Raw genomic sequence first — 16,996 nt, 5'->3', positions numbered from 1 at the left:
GGCTGAGCTAAGAGCGGCTTCTGAACGAGAAAGCAGAAGCAATAAATATTCCTAGTGTAAATCTTGGAGGGAAACCCTCGAAGAGCTTCACAATAGGGGCTTCAATCTCTCGGAAGCCAAATTCCTCGTATCTGATGCCGAAGATAATGGAGAAGAGGACGACGGGGCCGTAGTCCCCGAGAGGAAAATAGACTAGGCTTTTTCTTTTTTATTCTTTTTATAGGGCTCTAAGAGAGAATTTGCAAAAATAGCCTTGCATTGTTTCATATATGTATAAATAAAGAAAACTTTCGGTTTTCTCCTTCCATGAATTTCCCTTTGCTTGAGTATGTCTTTCTTTGTTTTGAACTTATACGTTTGTCGATGATTGGCCAGGTGAATTGGACTTCAAGGTAAAACCCTTAGGCTTGCAAATCGGCCCTGAGGCTCGTTGGGTTGGCTCTTAGGCTCTTACTCATTTGCCCTTAGGCATTTTTAGTTAATTGTCTTGAGCTTAGTCTTCGAGTCAGATTTTGACTCAAGCTCATTGACCCTTAAGTTTTTGAAGTTTAAGCTGGCTCTTAGGCTCTTACGCGTTGGGTCGATACGACCTCTAATATAGGCTTGCGTCTAGGCTCTTACGCATTGGGTCGATATGACCTCTTGATATGGGCTGGCGATAGTGGCTCTTATGCGTTAGGTCGGTATGACCTTTTAATACAGGTTGGCGATAGCGAATCTTACGCGTTGGGTCAGTACGACCTCTTAATATGGGCTTTTATTTTCCCTCGTTAGAGATTTTTTTGAAGTTTTTGTGTTCGCCCGACTCTTTGACGGCTCGATAAGAGCCTCAATTGTGAGCCGTTATGTAGCGATAAATGAGCACCTCGGGAGGTTTCGCTCGATGGCTGAATTATTTCAAAGCCTATTATATCGAGATGATATGATCGAAGATCTTTTGCTTATGTCGAGGGTAGCCTGATTAACTGGTTCTTTTCGAAGTTTTTTTTCGAAGTAATGGAAGGCCTGTGATTTTATAGCGACGGTCGGGCGTCTTCGAGTCACGTGAGTTTGGCCGGAGCCTTGTGACTGGATCATTGCATTTGGCCGGAGCCGTTCAGTCCCCGAGTGAAGTAGTTTTGTCTTTTACATCGAGGGTATGCCTTTTTAGGGGTCTTACAAATTCAAATGTATAACCTTAACTTTAAGATCGGGATTTGTGCCTTTTTGAAAGGTCTTATAAATTTTATCATGCCTTACTTGAGGTCTTAAAGATTTGGTTACTTGTTACAAGTATAGTTCACGCCTTGCTTGAGGTCTTACAGATTTGGTTACTTGGTACAAGTATAATTCATACCTTGCTTGAGGTCTTTACAGATTTGGTTACTTGGTACAAGTATAATTCACGCCTTGCTTGAGGTCTTACAGATTTGGTGTTGCCTTATAAGGGTCTTATGAGCTCGAGGTTGCCCTCATGGGGTCTTATAGCCTAGGGTTTTCGAAAAAATCGATGGGGGTAACAGTCGACGACAGTCCCCGAGTCATCGAAAGTTTCTTGGCTCTGGAGCCGTTCCTTGCAAACTTGGTATTGCCTCATTGAGGGCTTATGATTTCAAAGTTTTGGACCCAGAGGTCATGTGGCCTCGAGTTTTTAGCGTTAGTCCCCGAGTGTTCGGGAAATTTTCGGCTCTGGAGCCGTTTCTTGTAAAAGTGGCATACTTCTTTGAAGCGCAAAGTGTTTTGATGGAGGGGAAACATTCTTTGATTACTTGGTACAAGTATACATATTTTTTATGTCAACAGCTCAATTATTCTATACGTACACGGTTCATTCGATCATTTGGCCCGATACATTATTTTCCTATTGAGACCCTTTTTTGGCTCATCTTGACTTCTTCGAGAAGGTGATCTTCCGGGGGGATGCCCCCCAGTGTTTGAGGTTGATTGAAGAGAAGCCTTGAAAGCTTGTGAAATTCTCCTTAGGTAGCATATAGATGTTGCCTCGTTAAAAACCTTATCGGTAAAACCCTTCTTGGGATAAAACCCGATCGAAAGAAAAAGAATGCAATGTATGCTTTGAAACCTTAAGGCCTTCGAGCTGTACAGCACTTCGACTATTTTGATCGGACATCTGCACAAAGGTTAGTGTATGATGTAAATAAAAAGGGAGATGGTTATACCTTAGTAGTGATGGCGCTTTGAGACTCGATATGCTTCAAACGTTTGCTTCGGGGACACGTCATGGTCCTTTGCTTATTTTATTTGTGCGTAGACGAGAATATGTCTCGTGATTGCTACTTCACTGTTTGCTTATCCTTTGGCTCCTTCGATGTTGGAGGTGTTAATTCCGGTGCCACATCATGCACCGCGAACATTTCCCTCGCTGCATGTTGTTCCCCATACACGGTTTTTATTCCGTCCTTCATCAAAAACTTCATGATTTGATGAAGTGTTGATGGCACTGCTCTCATGCAGTGTATCCATGGCCTTCCGAGCAAGGCGTTGTATCTCATGTCTCCTTCGATGATATAGAATTTAACATTTTGTGTTATGTTGGCCACGTTGACCAGAAGGGTAATTTCCACTTTCGTTGTTTCGCTCACCATGTTGAATCCGTTGAGGACTCGAGAGACGGGCACAATCTAGTCGAGCAGTCTGAGATGCTCCACCACCCTCAACCTGATAATGTTGGCCGAGCTACCTGGATCCACAAGCACATGCTTAATTTAAAATGTATTCACAAGAAAAGAAATTACCAAGGCATCGTTTTGAGGTTGAGATAGGGTCTTGATGTCCTCGTCGTTGAATGTGAGAGCATCTTCGGGTATGTAACCCTGAGTTCGCTTCTCCCTGGTAATGGATATTTTTCTTCTTTTGATAATGGGTTCCTGCGGAATGTCAATTCCTCCAACAATCATGTGGATGATATGTTGCGGCTCATTTGTTTCATTCTTCCTATTTGTCTCTCTTTCCTGGAACAGATTTTTGGCTCGGTTGCTAAGGAACTCCCGGAGGTGCCCCTTGTTGAGTAGCCGAGCTACTTCTTCTCAGAGATGTCTTCAATCTTCGGTCCTAAGACCGTATGTGCCATGAAATTAACACACTAAGTTGGGGTTCCTCTGTGACGGATCTGACAGCACAGGTCTTGTCCACCTGGTGTCTCTGATTTTACCGATGGAAGATACGATGTCTGAAATGTCAATATTGAAGTTATATTTCGACAAGCAGGGCGCCTCCGTCGGTCCTGTGTGTCTGTCCAATTCATATCTGCTCACGAGTCCCCAAGGATTCTGATCTCGATCTATCCTGGGATCATTTCATGGTATGTTATGCCTTGGGGTGTTTCTCCTATCTTCGGTGTATGGTTGGTAACCTTCCTTGTTTGGCTTTGGCTCCTTCGCCAGGAGTCTACTTGGATATATCAAGCCCGAGGGGGCTCCCAGTTGGTCGTCCTCGACCTTAATCTTCGACTGATACCGGTTGTGGACATCCGACAATGTCACGGTGGGGTATTCAACCAAATTCTGCTTCAGCTGCTTTGAAGCCACTGAGCTTCATTCGTTCAAGCCTTGGGTGAAGGCTTGTACTGCCTAGTCATCAAAAACTAGTGGTAATTACATTCGCTCCATCTGAAAGCGAGATACGAACTCTCGCAACATCTCGTTTTCTTTTTGTTTGATTTTGAAGACGTCAGATTTCCTTGATGGCACCGGCATGTGCCTTTATGAAAGAATCTGCTAGCATGGCAAATGAGTCTATTGAATTTGGAGCTAGGTTGTGATACCACATCATGGCCATTTTCGAGAGTGTTTCTCTGAACCTTTTTAGCAGGAAGGATTCGATCTCGTCGTCCATCGGGTCGTTGCCCTTCACCACGCAAGTGTAAGCAGTGACGTGCTCGTTGGGGTTCGAGGTTCCGTTATACTTCAGAAGGTCGAGCATTATGAATTTCTTCGGGATGGGCTTTGGAGCGGCATTTGACGGGAATGGCTTTTGTACAAATTTCTTTGAATCAATACCCTTCAGGATCGGCGGTGCGCCTGGGATCTGGTCGACCCTTGAATTGTAGGGTTCCACCTTTTTGTCGTTAGCTTCTATAATTTTTTCGCCCGATTCGATCCTCTTTATGAGGTTCTCGAGCATCTTCACAATAGCGGGGTCAGCTGCTGACCCGTTGTTACTCGATCTTTTTGGTACGTGTTTGGCTCGAGGGGCCATTTCCGGTGCTACCGTGCTTGGAGTTTTTTGGTGGCTTTACAGTTGAGCAATCGCCAGTTGTTGTGCCTGTAACATCTAAAAAATAACGTGAAGGCTAACCTCCTACTCCCCTCGTACTGGGATTTCTTGAGCTTCTTGTTGGTTTTCTTGGCGTATACTCCTATTGGTGTGGGAGCTTATGTCGACGTGTTGGGCATTGCGCGAGACCACGTCCACGGGAATTGGTTCTGGTGCATCATCAAGGTTTCGTGGTGGTACACCAATACCTGGAATAGCTATATCATTCTCTCCATGGTCCTCAAGACCATTGTTTTCATGTGCATTTACCGAGTTAGACATTTTGACCTGAAATCAAAGATTTTTGGACAAGATAAAGTGTGAAGAATATCTTGCATTATGCAGTAAACTAGCAAGAAAACAACCACGATTATTTTTAGCCCGACGTGGGCGCCAAACTATTTACCTTAAAAATGGTAATTACAATTACATTTGATTTTGTGGTTCTAAAAATACGTGATTTGTTTTTATGCTAGTTGTTAAGAAGTAGATGCTAAGTATGAGACTAAAGAATGAGATAAGAACTTGAAAGCAATATGTTTAGGCAAACCGAGTGGTTGAGAATCGGGGCCTCGAGCCAGGTTATACGGGGCCTCGAGGTCGAGCTCGGTACTCAGCTGTAGAAAGCCGATGAAGGACTAACAGTTCTAAGAGCTTTGATGAGAGCTCCTTATGATCAATAACAAGCAATAAATTAAGAATAATTAATGAAACGCAATAAATATAAGCAATAAATGTAAGTATATTTCACTTTATTTTACAAGATTTCAACTTAAAATCTAAGGTTTTCATGGTGGAATTGGGGATTTTTGGGTAGAAATTAGGTATTTGATAAATTAGGGATTTAGACCTCAAGTTGAGGTCGGATTCCAAAACCAATTATCTATTCGGGCCTGGGGGTAAAAGGGTAATCTGGTTTTGGTCTGAATTTCGGATTTGGACCAAGCGAGCCCGGATATAGTAAAATCAAACTGGATATTTTCTCCATTAAACCTTTTAAGGCTCCTGGTCCCGAGAAGGAGGAACAAGATCCTGTCCCTCAAAGATGACAGTGAGAACTGGCTCTATGACCAAGGAGACATTAAGATCTCCATAATGCATTTGTTTAGGAGCCTTTACACTTCCTCCCACATACAAGCCCCCATTCTCACTAACAGTCATCTGGACATGATCCATACTCTTTCAAATTGCCAAAGAGAAAGCTTGGATAGGCCCATAGAGTATAGTGAAATCAAACTGGCTATTTTCTCCTTTAAACCTTTTAAGGCTCCCGGTCCTGATGGGATATACCCTTTCTTTTACCAAAGACACTAGAGCATTGTGGGGAAGTCAATGATAAACTTTTGTAATTCCTGTTTTGACACACACTCCATGATGAAACTATGAACAAAACTCTACTTTGCCTCATCCCCAAGTGTCCCCAAGCTATCATGCTCAAAATTATCAGAGCAATAGGACTTTGTAATACTATCTACAAGACCATCACAAAAGTCATTGTTAACATAATCCAGCCTTTCTTCCCAAATATAATTGGTCCTATCCAGAAAAGTTTCTTATCCAATAGAAGGATCTCAGACAATGCCATCATTGTCCAAGAATACATCACCCACTTTGGGAAAATGAAAAGGAATCAAGCTCACATGATCCTCAAAATTGACTTAGAAAAAGACTTTGACATCATGGAGTGGGCTTTCATTAGAGACACTCTACAGGCCTTCAACTTCCCACATGAGCTAACTAAGTTAATCCTATCATGTATTAGCTCATCAAACATCTCCATCTTAGTTAATGGTGCCAAGATTGACACATTCAAGCCTTCTAGGGAATTAGGCAAGGGGACCCCATCTCCCCCTACTTGTTCATTATGTGCATGGAGAGGCTCTCTAGGCTCATTGATAGGGCTGTTTAGGATAAGAAATGGCTTTCAATCAGTATTAGTAGGTCTGGTCCAAAGATATCACATCTCTTCCTTGCTAATAACCTTACCGTGGTTTCAAAGGCAAACATTAGAAACTGCAACACAATCTAATCTATCCTGCAGTCTTTCAGTGAAGCCTCTCGTAAAAAATCAATCTTTCTAAGTTTGGGGTGATCTTATCCTCTAACATAAAGCCTGACATATTGGACAACCTTACAAATACTCTTTCCATTAAAGCTACTACATCTTTTTGGTAGCTACCTTGGGTTACCAGTGTTCCATAAGAGACCCTCCAATAGTGATTTCTAGTTCATACTAGACAATATGCAATTCAAGCAATCTGGCTGGAAAATAAATTGCCTAAATATGATTGGAAGAATTATTCTGGCCAAAGCCTCTCTTAGCAACATCCTAAGCCATATCATGCAATACATCAAACTTTCCTCCAAGATGACCAACCAAATTAATTGAATTCAAAGAAATTTTATCTGGGGTACTACACCAAATAAGAAGAAAATGCACATGGTTAGCCGCGACAAAGTCACTAGGCAAAAATCACATCGTGGGATGGGATTACAAAAAGCTAAATGCAAGAATAAAGCCTCCCATGTTGGGCTGGCATGGAAGATTTACCATAACACCTCTAGTGTGTGGGCTAAAGTCCTAATATCAAAATATTATAATTGGAACCATACCCCCAAGAATCCAAAGTCCCCAATCTTGCAATGTATCCTCAAAGGTTGGGATACTTGTAACAAGGCTAGTAGATGGATTTTTCACAAAGGGAACAGAATGAACTTCATTAATGATGCCTGGATTCCAAATCACCCAGCCATTAGGTACATGATTGAGGGTCCACTCACCCTAAATGACATTGCTACTAAAATGGACACTATCTACAGTTCAGGAAATTAGGATATCTCATCCATCTCCATGAACCTTCATGAGGATATTACTAATCTAATCAAATGAATCTTCATCCCTACTAACTCTTCCAAGGAAGACATGCTAATTTGGGGGCTGACTCCAAATGGGTCCTTTACCACAAAATCAACCTATACATTCCTTAGCAACACCAATAAGATTCTGATGAATGAGGAAGATGGTAACTTCAGATGGATATGGAAGTTAAATGTCCTGAATAAAATAAAAACCTTCATCTTGCTGTTGGCATAGGAAAAGCTCCCTACTGGAGCTTTCCTGTACAGAATTAGAGTCAATTGCAACCATGCATGCCGTTTTTGCTCAACCATTCTTGAAACTAGTGACCACATCTTCTTTGAATGCCCATATGCAACCAAATGCTGGTATGACGTAATATCCAAAGGCACTACTGAAATCCAGTAATTAAATCCTATCCGTACATTCCAGCTTTGGCCAATCACTTGGAACAAGCTAAGGAAACTATCCTTTAACAATATTATCTCATGGGAAATCATTCTCCCTTTATGCTTCTGGAACATTTAGCTAGCTAGCTAGAAACCATATTCTTTTCAATAAAAGTAAAGAATATCATCTCTGCTAACAACATCATTGTCAAATCAATTTAATACTACACATTGGCCCAAAAAGGCATGACTAGGAAGCCTTTTTCTACCAGAGTTAAATGGGAGTCCCTCATGAAGGGGCACTATAAACTCAACGCTGATAGGGCGGCTAAGGGTAACCCAGGCATTGGAGGAATTGGTGGGGTATTCAAGACTCATAATGAGGATTGGATTCTAGGGTATGTGGAAAACATGCCACACACTACCAACACAATGACAGAATTACAAGCTTTGCTAAATGGTCTCCAAATTGCAGAACAAAATGGATGGATACCTCTAGAAATAGCTATAGACTCGGTAGAGGTAATAAGAATGCTACTCACAGATAATATAACTTATGATCCTATTATATGTGAATGCGGGTTGTTGATCTAAAGGATGGACAATGTGGTGGTGAGGCTTCGTTACAGGAAGCAAAATAGAGTGGCCGATGCACTGGCAAAGGAAGCAGCATAATTAAATTTTTTGGGAAGATCTACCATGCTAACAGTTCCTCTAGTGTTCGCAAATGATGTATTTTGGACAAACATCCTAGTAACTGAAGTAATTAGACACTTTTTGGCATGTAATTTTGATACACCGGAATAAAACATGTCCGTTTAGGAGGATTACAGTACCCCATCTAACCAGTACTCTATAATGTAGTTCTTAATATATATAATTTTTTCTTTGACCCAAAAAAAAAACGAACCAAGAGGGGGGGGGGGGGACACATAAGGAAGATTTTTATATGGCTCTCATTTACATTGTTCCAATTTTAATTTAGATCAAGTAAAACTCATGTTAAAATGAGATGCATAATTCGTCTCTTACCTTCTGTGAGTTAACTTGAAGATTTTTACAATTAATTGCTTCTCATTGGCAGTTCGTAAAACGATTTAAATTTTATTAATAACTAAATATTCACATGTTGAAATAAAACAAAGATATATACTATAGATATCCTTCTAACTTTTGGTAAGAATATTATTGTGCCAATGTTTGATTAATGCAACTCATGAGCAGACAATGTATTGATTTGATATTGAGCGCTTAAGCAGGTGCTGAATTTTTATTTACGTCAGCTCGCACTGCGACAGAGTTGGTGCTTCTATGGAATAGTCTGTAAGAAAAATGAGTAGATAATATTGACTAAGCACAAGAAGGGAAGAACAACTTATAAAAAATATTGTATCGTGGCAAGCCACTGCCTTGAAACCGATTTCGGCCTGATTGGATGCAAATCGTTAAGACCGGCCGCTCCCTAAGGTTTCACATCACCTCCAAAGACGTGCACTCGTGGCTGGAAGTTTAGAACTTGCACAAAACAGTTGCCCAGAAAGAAGAGAGGATGAAGGTATTTTCTGTAGCTATTACAGAAATTAAAATATTATAGGAAGAAAATAATGATTAGCAAGATGAATTATTTGTTAAGAATTGAGTGAATATGATGGCTAATGATCATCCTATTTATAGGCAATTAGGGAGGTTGCATATATGACAAGTGTGGAGAGCCTTTTAATACTTGTCCAAATATATTAGTCCACTTGGTTTCAATATTAACAAGTGTACCTAATCTTCCATGCATGAAGACACATGATACATTTGCATAGCCATTTGTCAAAGCCATTCAACACTTTTAAGGCTTCATGCAAGAAGCCACTTGGAAATAGTTAGAACATTTGAAAAATAAAAAGTCTCATGGCTATTGATTATAAATGGATTTTCAAAAAGAAACTATTGACTTTGCATTATAAATAATACCAACAATCCCCCACTAATGCAAATATAAAAATAGAATAATTCTGGACAAAATAAGGAACATGTACTTAAATGTCAATATATTTCGATTTGAATTGACACATAGTGAAATGAGGTAACAACTAATATCTACAAAGTGAAGTACTCTTGAACTGAATGGACATTAGTTGAGACCCTCACAATACATACTATATCTTTAATTTTATGCAAACTCCGAGATACTAACAAAGTGCTTTTATGGTCATGCACATACTTTGGTCTCATGAGTGCTCTAGAAAGACATCCCAAGTCTTTCATAAAAGGCGACCGTACCTTTTTTTGGGACAGTTTAGGTATGTCTTTTGGTCATTGTGATAGTACAAGGATGTAGTTTAAGTCTTGAGTATAGCTGAGATATTTCTGGCCATTTTCTCAACATTATTTCTACTTAAACATGTGAGATGTGGCTTTTTCTTCTAACCTTTTCTCTCTGACATTAAAAGTTAAGTACAAGCAATAAAAGTAATTATCTTCTCGTCATTTCTACTGAAAAAATTAGCCGTGTACTTTTGACTTCCTAACATGGAACCTGCAGTGTTTTGGCATACATGCTTAGCAATTTGTATCTTCTTTTCTGGTTTCATGGTGTCATGTCATCAAACAGATAAGCTTATTCTCCAAGAAAACTCAAACCAAGTTACATTGTCAAGCAATTTCTTGTTTGGAACGGCCTCTTCATATTACCAGGTTCTTCTCACAGTTCTTTCCCTTTTTCCCCGATATTCTTGTTTTAACCGCTCTTCTTTTTTTGTCCGCAGTATGAAGGAGCTTATCTGAGTGATGGGAAAGGCCTCAGCAACTGGGACGTTTTTACCCATGAAGCTGGTGAGCTTTCAAAATGCCAATTTCTTTCAATGTTTGCAACATTTACTGTGTTTTTAGGCTACCAAATCAAGCAGCACCTGCCACCAGTCACCAGCTCCCCGCACACCCCACAAATAGAGAAAAAGGAATTCATGTAATATATTATTTTTGTCTTGTTGCAGGTCATATTAAGGAAGGAAGCAATGGAGATGTTGCTGTTGATCACTACCATCGTTATTTGGTGATCTAGTTGATGCTCAGTCTTTTTTTAAAAAAAAAAAGAAGCTTCAAAAATTAATTAATTTCTACAAATTAACACAGAACCCACTGCCCCTTAGTCAGGGATTACTGGCTTCTTAGGCATTTCCGAAGGCCAACATTTTCTTGGATGTTTATCTAGATATCTTACCTACTTCATTGAATATTTTCTTTCTTTCTTGAATCATATGTTGCTTGTTTTACCTTTTTGTTCTCTTCTTAGACTAAGAATGTCTTTCCATATATTTTAATCTTTCTCTTTCCAAAAATTATTTACCAAAAAAAAAAAAGCATGAATTTATGTGTTTGATTAATATCTTTTTTCTTTCTCTAAATATTTTTTTGGTTCTTTCCTTATAAGGTTGTGTGTGTCACACGGCTTCTTTCCTTGCAAGACTGATGCTCAATTCGAACTATATATAAGATTGTTGTTTCAAATACTATAAGGTCCTATATAAAATTGATCTTCTGATTGTATGATTGATAATTTATAATTTTCACGTACTAGATTAAAGAAGGGAAAAGGTTCAGATTTTTCCTTGTACTATTTTAAATAGTCAATATTTATTCCCGTTATACTTTCCGTATAAATTAAAGAGTTAAAGAAGTAAATAAATTTGCGCTCATCCCTAACGGTTATCTATAATGGCACCTGACCTCTTAACTAAAATGCCACATAAGAGTTCATGCCACCTTTTATTTATAATATTTTCTAAGATAAATAAGCCACTTAAATCTGTTCAGCCTAGTATTTATTTCTTTTCTCATTTGACTATTTGACCAGGAAATTTTCATTTCGTCGTACAATTATTTCCTACCTTCCGCCCCACCCACCTACTCCCAACCCTTTTCAATTTTTCCCGATTCTTTTCCTTTACCTTTCCATTGCAGACATCACCTTCACCAAAATAAAAATTTCGTCTTCTTTTCCATTCAAGTCCTTCAATATGTCAACAATGGTATTCTTGAAATATAACCAGCCAAACTCAACAAGCAATAGATATAGTTCTGTTTCAAGCTCAATGAGTCATTGTCAATCAGTTCTCACACTTCAAAACACCACAAATCCTAAATCTCACAATTTAATTTTCATACCAAACTTCAAAGATTACAATGATGGTGATGTATTAATTTTTTCTGCTTCAAAAAAAACTTGTTTGGAGTTGTTATTAGAGCTAAAAATCAAATTCTTCTTCTCATTTGAAGAATTTGTGGTGAAATTTTTGAAACCCACTATGTTCTTTGGGTGCTGAAATTTTTGAAACCCAATTCGATTTGTTGAAGTGTGGCTGTTTTGAGCTTAAAATCGTGAATCAAACACTGATTTGAGTGAAAAATGAACTTGAAAATTCGAAGTTGGAAAATGACTCAAGAACCTGAAATTTCTTGCTTGATTCTTACAGAAATGAAGTAGCAAAACAAATATTGGAGCTTAAAATGGGAAGAATAACACTGGTGTTCAAAAAATTAAAAAAAAAAATATCACCATTGAAGGGTTTATAAGAGAGCTCTAGAACATAAGATTTAAGTACTCTGATTCGTTGAACCGGCTTCACCCAAACAAAGGCTGCGGATCAGCCGTAAAGAGGGTTCAATTAAGAACCACGGTCACAGGTTCAAGCCTCCATTAAAGCAACAAACTAATATATTTTACCCTGCTGTTAAACGTCCATTGTTCAGTTAATTTGTTTATGTTTTCTATTTGTCTTGTTTTTCATACTTCTATTTATATTTTTTGTTTAGGTCGAATAAAATTTATTTAATTAACTCTACTTCAATAAATTAAATTTTTCTACTAAATGAATTTTCGTTCTCTCTTACATAGGTTTTGCTAAAAACATAAGAATGCTTTGCCGAAATTATTATAATTTGTTTACGTAATTTAGTATATTTTATCTTTTTAGTTTAGTGGATCATCTCTTCTCCTCTAATCGTTTGTATCAAAATTTTAGTTTATAACTCTTTTTTTCAACTTTATATATATATATATATATATATATATATATATATATATATATATATATATATTGTACTAAGAAGAAAATTTGTAATTTTTTTAAAGAAACATTCCCCAACTTTGTTTTTTAAAAAAATAGCATGAATTTAAAATGACTTCATTTTGGCTCTTGAGAGTACGTGGAAAAAAAAAAAAGCAATGAGCAAATTTTGTTTATAGGAGCGGATTATACAATTGGCTACCTTGTTTTTGCCTGAACTCACTTGTACAAAATCCTAGGTCCGCCATTAGTAGGGACGGCAAAAAGTGAATGAAAAAAGAATGATAAGCTTGAAAAAGAGAGAATTATATATATATATATATATATATATATATATATATATATATGCCTGCAGACCAGTTGATATGAATCTAAAGTGAGGGACGTTGAGATTAATTAGATGGTTTTTGCTAAATAATTTTTTCTTACTGAAACTCACTCAAAACGTTTTCATGGTATTATGAAATATAATACTGCTCACACAACAATAAACTAGATAGGAGGTACTTATGATTGAACAATTTGTGGCTTTATTAGGAGATCAAACTTAATTTGTTCATACATAAGAAAAGTGAACAGCCTAATTGTGCTGGACAGAAGGCATACATGCATATGCATGTTGACACAAAAGGGCGAAAAAAGTTAGATTCTTCTTTGTAATTAGGATTTAAAACTCACATTGGTTTCATTTTATGGGCCAAAACTGATCAGCATCATATGAAAGCAGATAAGAACATGTGCATTTGTTGCTAATTTCAAAGCTGCTTAGACTAATGCCGTGTATTAGCAATAATATAAACGCGTAAATCATGAAATGGAAGAGTTTTGATCTGTTTGGTATTAAAATGTAAACAGGAGGACATCAAACTCATGGCAGATATAGGGGTGAATAGCTATCGTTTCTCTATCTCATGGGCAAGAATTCTGCCTAGTAAGTTATAACTATCACTGCTCTCTTTCCTTCATCTTAAGCAAATAAGGCAGCCTGATGCACTAAGCTCCTGCTATGCGCGGGTCCGGGGAAGGGCATGACCATAAGAGTTTATTGTATGCAGCCTTATCTAGCATTTCTGCAAGAGGCTATTTCCACGGCTCGAACCCGTAACCTCCTGGTCACATATAGACAACTTTACCGGCTACGGCAATGCTCCCCTTCCTCATCTTAAAAAAATAATCTCCTAATTGTCGTTTACAATGAGAATCTCTTTTTCTTTTTTTTTTGGTTGGTTATAATTTTATTCAGAGGGGATATTTGGAGAAGTTAATATGGCCGGAATTGAGTTCTACAGTAAGCTCATTGATGCACTCCTACAGAAAGGTCAATTCTGCTTCTCTTGCTAGCAGTTTTATGCTTTAGATAATCCAAAATGTAGAAAAGAAGTAAAATTTTGAGCTCAGACGAATTCGTTATTTGCTATGGCTTCAGGGATCCAACCGTTTGTCACATTAACACATTTTGACATACCACAAGAACTTCAGGACAGATATGGTGGTTGGCTAAGTTCACAAATACGGTAAGTGTCACAACACAATTTTATAGGAGCCCAATGCTTTAAACTATGTATCAAGTGAAACAACTGAACATCTATCCATGACATGAACATGCATTCTACATATCTTAAAACATTTACAAGAGCATGCATTCTACGTTATAAACATTTCTAAACATTTTCTACGTATATCTTAGGAAATATGTATTTTTCAAAAAAAAAAATGCCTTAAAGGGACATACATCTCAACTTACATCTACCTCACACTCCAAATACTTAAATGACGTCAAGCACGTCCAATTAAATCAACCAACATGTTAGTTTGTATCAAACCATATCAATACTTGTTATAACAATTTCTAACTTACTCCATTTAGGTTCACAATTGGTTACAAGCCATCCATATCCCATTCCATTTGATTACTCCAGTAATTTAAAAGGTCGCCATGTCAAGGTATATATTAACTCATTATTAGAGTCATTAATTAACTCGATTTTTAACTTCTTTGCCACACTATATCACTGACAACTACTTCTAACTAGCGGAGTACTATAAATACGCTCACACGTCCCAATGAACTCATAACTTGTGGACCTCATGCTCGCTTTAATCACATCGTTAAGATTTTATTTAGTCCAAAGAATTGTCCATATCTTACGGGACTTTAATTTACCATAAGTAGTTGGGCCCCTCTTATACTTAAAGCTAGTTGTAGATTCTATCAAAATCCAAAATGATGAACAAGTTACATTCGTGTTGCATGGGTTTTGTCTCAGGGATGATTTCAGCTATTTCGCAAACATATGCTTCAAATACTTCGGAGATAGAGTTAAATACTGGGTAACGATGAATGAGGCTAACTTTATGGCCATAGCTGGCTATAGAGATGGGACTTACCCTCCAACTCGATGCTCTGGTATATTTGGGAATTGTAGTGCTGGGGATTCAGAAAGGGAACCCTTCATTGCAGCTCACAATATGATCCTATCTCATGCAAATGCTGTCAGCATTTACCGCACCAGATATCAGGTTTTTTCGACGGCTCTTTCCCTTTTCTCCATTATCATGTCAATTCTCAACATGGCATGATCTGGGACGCAACTTTTTCAAACAGTAATTACTCTTCTAGTGCAATGCTATTGTTGGTCTTTATGTTGTTCGGACTCTTCGAAAATAATACCGTGTGCGTGCCGGATCCTCCAAAAGTAGTGTATCTTTGAAAGATTCGACACGGGTGCAGCCGCATTTTGGAGAGTCCGCGCAACATAGGTTGACTTGTCTATAGAAAGGAAAGGGAACACTAGGTAAAGCAAGATATCATCACGAGTCTGTAACTATTTTTGGTGAAGTAAAATAGGAAAATTGTATATTTCTGCTGCTTTTCAGAAAAGTCAAGGAGGCATGATTGGCATTACTATGGGTTTCGAATGGTTTGAACCGTTAAGCAATTCCTCAGAAGACATAGCTGCAACTCATAGAGCTCGATCATTCTATGACAGTTGGTAAGCCTTCTATATACTAATATTTATGCATCGGAAAGAGAGTAAAAGAATATTTTTTACTAACTACCCACATGCAGGTTTTTAGACCCTATTATATTAGGAAGATATCCTAAAGAAATGGTACAAATTTTGGGATCTAATCTTCCGGAATTATCAATGAATGATTTGAGCAAGTTGAGTTATGGCCTAGATTTCATTGGCATCAATCATTATTCGGCTGTCTATATCAAAGATTGCTTATATTCTGCCTGTGAACATGGAAACTCTTGGTCAGAGGGTTCTTATTTTAGGACTACACAAAGAGACGGCATCTACATTGGTGAACCAGTATGTTTCCTTAAATCACATCAGTATTCTTATCTTTAATCTTTTTCTGCAAATTATTACTTGCACTTTCTACACTGCTAAATTAATTTTTTAAGGATTTTTTTTAATAAATCAGGGGGAAGTGGACTGGCAATTTGTGTACCCACAAGGGATTGAAAAAGTTGTGATGTATTTGAAGGACAAATTCAACAATACTCCAATGTTTATCACTGAAAATGGTAAGAAAAATATTACACTTTCTTGTCCTTTAGACTGAGATACATTTCATCAACTAATTACTTGAGCAAGATGCAATTTGATCCACCGGCGGATACAACTGCTAATATAACTGGCAATGTTGCAGGCTTTGCTGGGAACAGTTCTTCTATAGAGGATGCCTTGAACGATGTTCGTAGAGTGAAATACTTGCATAGCAACTTAAATTCATTGGCAAATGCCATCAGGAAAGGTGCAGATGTAAGGGGATACTTTGTTTGGTCCCTTCTTGACAACTTTGAGTGGCTAGATGGATATAGCATAAGATTTGGACTTTACTATGTCAACTATACTAATCTCCAGAGAACTCCAAAATTATCAGCCACCAAGTATCAAGAGCTCATGTATAACTTTCACATAGAGCTTGAAACACATACTGCCCTGAAATAGCGTAATAAGAGGATGTATATGTGGAGACTTGTTGAAGATTTTTATTTAGGTCTCTGTTGTTGGAAAGCAATTACTGGGCAATCATACTATAATTGTTCAGCCTAATCCCTTCCTTTATATTCCACAAATAAGGCCAAGCCTAATCTTTTTATTCACTCTAATAACGTAATGAAGATTTATTGTATAAGTAGAAATATTCTGTTGAAAGCTGAATTTTGTCCATTAGCTCCCCTTTCTTCTGACAGGTCAACTTAATGTTCCAGAATTCTACCAAATGGGTGTAAACTTCTGCCGTTTTCCAGAATTCTACCAACTTAAGTATCATGATTAATACTTAAGCATATGGGATGGAAACGTTATATTCATGAAATATAGACCATAATAACAAACTCGTGGATGCTACTCCCTCCAAGGTTTGCCTGCTATCTCAAAAAGTTGTTGCTACAATATCAGCCAAAATATTGCCATAGAAAT

General features: G+C 37.9%; 1 protein-coding gene across 1 annotated transcript; it reads left to right on the top strand.

The window, feature by feature from the left end:
- The first annotated feature begins 9,784 nt into the window (after positions 1-9,784).
- On the top strand, positions 9,785-16,735 carry LOC104249253 (beta-glucosidase 18-like). Its single transcript, XM_009805634.2, has 11 exons — positions 9,785-10,185; positions 10,257-10,323; positions 10,485-10,543; positions 13,413-13,488; positions 13,801-13,875; positions 13,984-14,071; positions 14,825-15,077; positions 15,435-15,550; positions 15,628-15,877; positions 15,993-16,095; positions 16,221-16,735. The coding sequence occupies exons 1-11, from the start codon at positions 10,021-10,023 to the stop codon at positions 16,520-16,522; spliced, it is 1,554 nt and encodes a 517-aa protein (XP_009803936.1). The 5' UTR covers positions 9,785-10,020; the 3' UTR covers positions 16,523-16,735.
- Positions 16,736-16,996: the final 261 nt, after the last annotated feature.

This window comes from Nicotiana sylvestris, chromosome 1, assembly GCF_000393655.2.
Source record: "Nicotiana sylvestris chromosome 1, ASM39365v2, whole genome shotgun sequence".
NCBI classification, from domain to species: Eukaryota; Viridiplantae; Streptophyta; class Magnoliopsida; order Solanales; family Solanaceae; genus Nicotiana; species Nicotiana sylvestris.
This window is presented reverse-complemented; position numbering and strand designations above follow the sequence as displayed.

Excerpts from the sequence above, each read along its gene's own strand:
- LOC104249253 (XM_009805634.2), top strand. The coding sequence starts at position 10,021 with ATGGAACCTGCAGTGTTTTGGCATACATGCTTAGCAATTTGTATCTTC. Across the intron at positions 10,324-10,484 it reads CGTTTTTACCCATGAAGCTG|GTCATATTAAGGAAGGAAGC; the intron begins GTGAGCTTTCAA and ends GTCTTGTTGCAG. Across the intron at positions 15,551-15,627 it reads CGATCATTCTATGACAGTTG|GTTTTTAGACCCTATTATAT; the intron begins GTAAGCCTTCTA and ends ACCCACATGCAG.